The sequence below is a fragment of the Salmo salar genome, chromosome 17 (assembly GCF_965601325.2).
Source record: "Salmo salar chromosome 17, fSalSal1, whole genome shotgun sequence".
Taxonomy (NCBI): Eukaryota; Metazoa; Chordata; class Actinopteri; order Salmoniformes; family Salmonidae; genus Salmo; species Salmo salar.
Window position 1 is genome coordinate 64011999 of NC_138307.1, and position 7120 is coordinate 64019118.

The window sequence follows — 7120 nt, forward strand, 5'->3', positions numbered from 1 at the left end:
TCACAGAATGGAATTCACAACAAGCGCCTGGGTTTTAAAATGTTTCCCGACCCGCAATGTAATTGTTCTGAACCACGAGCCGACCCACGGGTTGAAATGGTTTTTTGTTTTATTTCACCCACCAGCTGATTTTTATTATTTAAAAATGGTCTCAGTCATGCGTATCTGACCTGATGCAGGACTCTACTAATGATTAGCCCAATAGGGTAAATGCAGATAGGCTACCCCATGCTTCAGCCTATTGATTTATAGCCATTATGTTGCATCAGTTGGGATACAGGTGATAATGCTTATTGCTAATAGCATACCTGATCATATGAACCATGCATAGGCTATAAGCATGGTCCACTATGTTACAATGTAAACAAATCATTTTACCAATATGTTATTTGGCTCATTTCTGGAGGTAGAAATTACATTTTGGTTGGTGTCAACATAATTTCATTTTCATACATTTTTGATAGAATGTCCTTTTTTTAAAAGTATTCAGAAGTGAGCTTCTCAGTCCTTCTGCATCAAAATTCTCTGGGGGGTTCCCCCCGACCTTTACTGCTACACATTTCTCCAGAGGAACCGTGATTCCGTTACTTCCATAACATATTGTTCAGCTATTCAGACGGTCAGTTCTGTAAAACATTCACTCTGATTCACTGCAAATCAAATTAAACAATAAGAACATCTTTACTGTAACTTAGTGCATGTCCCGGTCGGAAGATCAGCAGTGGGAAATGCAGGCTGATCGGCAGGCAGACCGTAACACTCATTCAGAGGACTTATGACAAGCTTTAAATGAAGTCACTCCCATTACTGCAATACTCAGTCACAACAATACTTCCTGCAGATGTCATTACAGTTACTCACTTATTCATGCCCAGCTTAGTAAACCATCATTTACTGTTACTTGGTCAGTCCCATCGCATCAGTCTGTAGTACTACATCATGTCTGTGTAACTACCGTGACCGCACTGTACCTGCCCTATACGTCACAATATCAATGTTGTCGTCCATAAGAGGTGTTTGTTCATTTGTGTGTTTTTCTGCCTTGTCCAATGTGCTACCATACAAGGTGTGCGTCTGTCTTTTTGTGTGTGTTTTTCTCACTCTGCTACTCTACTCTGTAGCTCAGTGTGTCCTCTGTTCTGACCCATGCGAGGTGTGTGTGTGTGTGTGTGTGTGTTCTCTCTACAAAGGAAAGGCAGTCTGTCAGTGGTTTCTGACCGGCTCAGCTCCTCAAACACCCGGTCCACCTCCCTATATTCTATTTCCAACATGTAAGACACGCTATGGGTCTGTCTGCATTCCTTTAAATATCTGTTCACGTTGTGGTCTGTGTGTCCCCGCATTCCTTTAAATATCTGTTCACATTGTGGGTGTGTGTGTGTGTGTTGTATCTGTACGTGTGCATGTAGAATTGTCTGTGGTTGGGTGTGTATCTGTGGGTCTGTATACGTTTACGTTGGTGTGTGTACCCGGTGAATAGTGTGTGTGTAGCCTTTTATCTGGTGACTAGTAGCATATAGCCTTGGCTAGGTCAGGTGTCTAGCCCTGAGCCCGGTTTCCCAAAGGCATCTTAAGGCTAAGTTCATTGTTAGAACCAGCTCAATGGTTCTGATGATGAACTCAGCCTTAAAATGCTTTTGGGAAACCGGGCTCAGGGCTATTCAAATCCAAGCCTTGAGGTCCACAGTACTCCTGTTTTTCTTTCCCCTCACCCTTCTCCCCCACTCACACTCACTCTTGTTTGTTTGTGTGTTCCAGTGGGCGTCTGATGAGGGAGCGTTCCGAGTCCAGTTTCTCAGTGTCCTATAAGAACATGAAGAAGACTCCGTCTCTGCAGTCCTTGGACAACCTCTCCATAGACAGCTACCTGATGGAGGACGGAGACACAGACACATACAGCCTGCTGGAGAGGGGTAGGAACCACACACACACACACACACACACACACACACACACACACACACACACAGGGCCCTGGGTCTGAGACTTCCTGACGGGCTGACCCCAGGTGGTGAAGGAAGGCAACATCACCTCCACCACTCTGACCCTCAACACGGGGGCCCCTCGGGTGCATGCTCAGCCGCCTCCTGTACTCCCTGTTCACCCATGACGGCGTGGTCACGCACGTCTCCAACTCATTCATCAGGTTTGCTGACGACACAACCATGGTAGGCCTGATTTACTAACAACAATGAGACAGCCTACAAGGAGGAGGTGAGAGCCCTGGTGGGGTAGTGCCAGGAAAATAACCTCTCCCTCAACGTCAAAACGAAGGAGCTGATCGTGGACTTCAGGAGGCCGCAGCGAGAGAACGCCCCCATCCACATCGACGGGGCCGCAGTGGATAGGGTCAAAAGCTTCTAGTTCCTCACTGAGAATCTGAAATGGTCCCTTCACACCAACAGTGTGGTGAAGATGGCACAACAAAGCCTCTTCAACCTCAGGATGCTGAAGAAATTCAGCTTGGCCCCTAATATGCTGACCAAACCAGCCACGTTGCAAAATAAATCTACAATAATTTCATCCACTGCTCGCGCGCGTCAACGGGCGTTTGCGTACCAGGCACTGTAATATAACTTGGCTCGCTGCAAGTCCAGCCTCTTCTATCTCCTCATTGGTTTTTAGGAGCATATACCCACTTGGGTGATTGAAAGATGAACTGAGGTCCACACTCCAGGCCAGTTGGTGGCGGTAATGCACCTTACAGTTGGTTGCCAACCGTAATATAAAATGCACAGAAGAAGAAAGATGAACAAGGAGAGACTAATCAAAGGAAAAAAGGGGAAACCTAGTTAGTTATCTGTGGATTCATTGTCGGAGTAGAGAACACACGATTTTGTATGACTCAAAATTCTACAAAGATCCAGCTAAATAAAGGACCTTGTGCATTTCGGGTAAAATAACAAGCCAAAGTTGATCTCCCAGGACAAATTAACTAGCAACAGCAAGCTAGCTAAATGTCCATGAATGTTTCATTTGTTTCGACCTCTCCCCAAATTAATATAGTTGGTTCACAGTAGGTTTTGGTATTTTAACCTGTGTGTCATGAACGCGTCTGGTGGAGAAACAAAATCAACGTGCGCACACAGACGATGAGCAAGTTTGGTTAGCATGTAAGACCCTCATAAACTTCTACAGATGCACCATTGAGAGCATCCTGTAAGGGCTGTATTACCTTATGGTACGGCAGTTGCACCGCCCACAACCTCCAGGCTTTCCAGAGGGTGGTGCGGTCAGCCCAACGCATCATCGGGGGCATCTACAGCACCCAGTGTTTCAAAGGCCAAGAAGATCATCAAGGACGTCAGCCACCCAAGTCACGGCCTGTTCTCCCCGCTACCATCTAGAAGACGGAGACAGTACAGGTGCATCAAAGCTGGGACCCGAGAGACTGATAAACAGCTTCTATATCCAGGCCATCAGACTATTAAATAGTCATCACTAGCCGGCCTCCGCCCAGTACCCTGGCCTAAACCTTAGACATTGTCACTAGCCAGCTAACAGCCAGTACTCTACCCTGCACCTTAGAGACTGCTGCCCTACAGTGGGGGAAAAAAGTATTTGATCCCCTGCTGATTTTGTAGGTTTGCCCACTGACAAAGAAAGGATCAGTCTATAATTTTAATGGTAGGTTTATTTGAACAGTGAGAGACAGAATAACAACAAAAATATCCACAAAAATGCTATAAATTGATTTGCATTTTAATGAGGGAAATAAGTATTTCACCCCCTCTCAATCAGGAAGATTTCTGGCTCCCAGGTGTCTTTTATACAGGTAACGAGCTGAGATTAGGAGCACAGTCTTAAAGGGAGTGCTCCTAACCGCAGCTTGTTACCTGTATAAAAGACACCTGTCCACAGAAGCAATCAATCAATCAGATTCCAAACTCTCCACCATAGCCAAGACCAAAGAGCTCTCCAAGGATGTCAGGGACAAGATTGTAGAACTACACCGGGCTGGAATGGGCTACAAGACCATCGCTAAGCAGCTTGGTGAGAAGGTGACAACATTTGGTACGATTATTCGCAAATGGAAGAAACACAAAAGAACTGTCAATATCTCTCGGCCTGGGGCTCCATGCAAGATCTCACCTCGTGGAGTTGCAATGATCATGAGAAGTGAGGAATCAGCCCAGAACTACACAGGAGGATCTTGTCAATGATCTCAAGGCAGCTGGGACCATAGTCACAAGAAAACAATTGGTAACACACTACGCCGTGAAGGACTGAAATCCTGCAGCGCCCGCAAGGTCCCCCTGCTCAAGAATACATGTACATGCCCGTCTGAAGTTTGCCAATGAACATCTGAATGATTCAGAGGAAAACTGGGTGAAAGTGTTGTGGTCAGATGAGACCAAAATGGAGCTCTTTGACATCAACTCAACTCGCTGTGTTTGGAGGAGGAGGAATGCTGCCCCCCAAGAACACCATCTCCACCGTCAAACATGGAGGTGGAAACATTATGCTTTGGGGGTGTTTTTCTGCTAAGGGGACAGGACAACTTCACCGCATCAAAGGGATGATGGACGGGGCCATGTACCATCAACTCTTGGGTGAGAACCTCCTTCCCTCAGCCAGGGCATTGAAAATGGGTTGTGGATGGGTATTCCAGCATGACAATGACCCAAAACACACGGCCAAGGCAACAAAGGAGTGGCTCAAGAAGAAGCACATTAAGGTCCTGGAGTGGCCTAGCCAGTCTCCAGACCTTAATCCCATAGAAAATCTGTGGAGGGAGCTGAAGGTTCGAGTTGCCACACGTCAGCCTCGAAACCTTAATGACTTGGAGAAGATCTGCAAAGAGGACTGGGACAAAATCCCTCCTGAGATGTGTGCAAACCTGGTGGCCAACTACAAGAAACGTCTGACCTCTGTGATTGCCAACAAGGGTTTTACCACCAAGTACTAAGTCATGTTTTGCAGAGGGGTCAAATACTTATTTCCCTCATTAAAATGCAAATCATTTTATAACATTTTTGACATGCGTTTTTCAGGATTTTTTTGTTATTCTGTCTCTCACTGTTCAAATAAACCTACTATTAAAACTATAGACTGATCATTTCTTTGTAAGTGGGCAAACGCACAAAATCAGCAGTGGATCAAATACTTTTTTTCCCCCACTGTATGTACATAATGTTTACCCTCTTCATATGTACAGTTGAAGTCGGAAGTTTGCATGCACCTTAGCCAAATACATTTAAGCTCAGTTTTTCACAATTCCTGACATTTAATCCTAGTACAAATTCCCTGTTTTAGGTCAGTTATGATCACCACTTTATTTTAAGAATGTGAAATGCCAGAATGTTTTATTTCTTTCATCACATTCCCAGTGGGTCAGAAGTTTACATACACTCAATTAGTATTTGGTAGCATTGCCTTTAAATTGTTTAACTTGGGTCAAATGCTTCAGGTAGCCTTCCACAAGCTTCCCACAATAAGTTGGGTGAATTTTGTCCCATTCCTCCTGACAGAGCTGGTGTAACTGAGTCAGGTTTGTAGTCGCTTTTTCAGTTCTGCCCACATATTTTCTATAGGATTGAGGTCAGGGCTTTGTGATGGCCACTCCAAAACCTGGACTTTGTTGTCCTTAAGCCATTTTGCTACAACTTTGGAAGTATGCTTGTCCATTTGGAAGACCCATTTGCGACCAAGCTTTAACTTCCTGACTGATGTTTTTATTTTTTATTTCACTAGGCAAGTCAGTTAAGAACAAATTCTTATTTTCAATGACGGCCTAAGAACAGTGGGTTAACTGCCTTGTTCAGGGGTAGAACGACAGATTTTTACCTTGTCAGCTCGGGGATTCGATCTTGCAACCTTCCGGTTACGAGTCCAACGCTCTAACCACTAGGCTCCCTGCTGCCCCAACAGCTTGAGATGTTGCTTCAATATATCCACATAATTTCCCTGCCTCATGATGCCATCTATTTTATGAAGTGCACCAGTCCCTCTTGCCGCAAAGCACCCCACAACTTGATGTTGCCACCCCGTGCTTCAAAGTCCTAAGAATAAACCATGTTTCTATACATATTGAATGGCTTTTGAAAAGTTATTTCTATTCCATAGTTTGTCAGGAGATGGCAGTTGTGAGCTGATGTGATCTATACCAGAATAAAGATTCTAAACCCTACAAAAAAATAAATGTCCTCTCACTGTCAACTGCATTTATTTTCAACAAACTTAACATGTGTAAATATAACAAGATTCAACAACTGAGACACAAACTGAACAAGTTCCACAGACAGAAATGGAATAATGTGTCCCTGAACAAAGGGGGGGGGGTCAAAATCAAAAGTAACAGTCAGTATCTGGTGTGGCCACCAGCTGCATTAAGTACTGCAGTGCATCTCCTCCTCATGGACTGCACCAGATTTGCCAGTTCTTGCTGTAAGATGTTACCCCACTCTTCCACCAAGGCACCTGCAAGTTCCCGGACATTTCTAGGGGGAATGGCCCTAGCCCTCACCCTCCGATCCAACAGGTCACAGATGTGCTTAATGGAATTGAGATCCGGGCTCTTCGCTGGCCATGGCAGAACACTGACATTCCTGTCTTGCAGGAAATCACGCACAGAACGAGCAGTATGGCTGGTGGCATTGTCATGCTGGAGGGTCATGTCAGGATGAGGCTGCAGGAAGGGTACCACATGAGAGAGGAGGATGTCTTCCCTGTAACGCACAGCGTTGAGATTGCCTGCAATGACAACAAGCTCAGTCCGATGATGCTGTGACACATCGCCCCAGACCATGACGGAACCTCCACCTCCAAATCGATCCCACTCCAGAGTACAGGCCTTGGTGTAACGCTCATTCCTTCAACGATAAACATGAATCTGACCATCACATCTGGTGTGACAAAACCGTGACTCGTCAGTGAAGAGCACTTTTTGCCAGTCCTGTCTGGTCCAGCGACGATGGGTTTGTGCCCATAGGCGATGTTGTTGCCGGTGATGTCTGGTGAGGACCTGCCTTACAACAGGCCTACAAGCCCTCAGTCCAGCCTCTCTCAGCCTGTTGCGGACAGTCTGAGCACTGATGGAGGGATTGTACGTTCCTAGTGTAACTCGGGCAGTTGTTGTTGCCATCCTGTACCTGTCCCGCCGGTGTGATGTTCGGATGTA

At 45.7% G+C, this 7120-nt stretch overlaps 1 protein-coding gene across 5 annotated transcripts in view; it reads left to right on the forward strand.

Annotated features, from left to right (window-relative positions):
• Window positions 1-7120, forward strand: part of LOC106576369 (bridge-like lipid transfer protein family member 3B) — a 61998-nt gene that overhangs the window by 35699 nt on the left and 19179 nt on the right. For 4 of the 5 annotated variants that reach the window (XM_045699992.2, XM_045699993.2, XM_082964022.1 and 1 more), the window contains 2 exons: window positions 1191-1271; window positions 1759-1913. In XM_045699992.2, coding sequence (XP_045555948.1) covers window positions 1191-1271; window positions 1759-1913 — 236 coding nt within the window. The remainder of the gene's footprint in view (window positions 1-1190; window positions 1272-1758; window positions 1914-7120) is intronic. The other variant, XM_045699994.2, reaches the window with a different exon arrangement.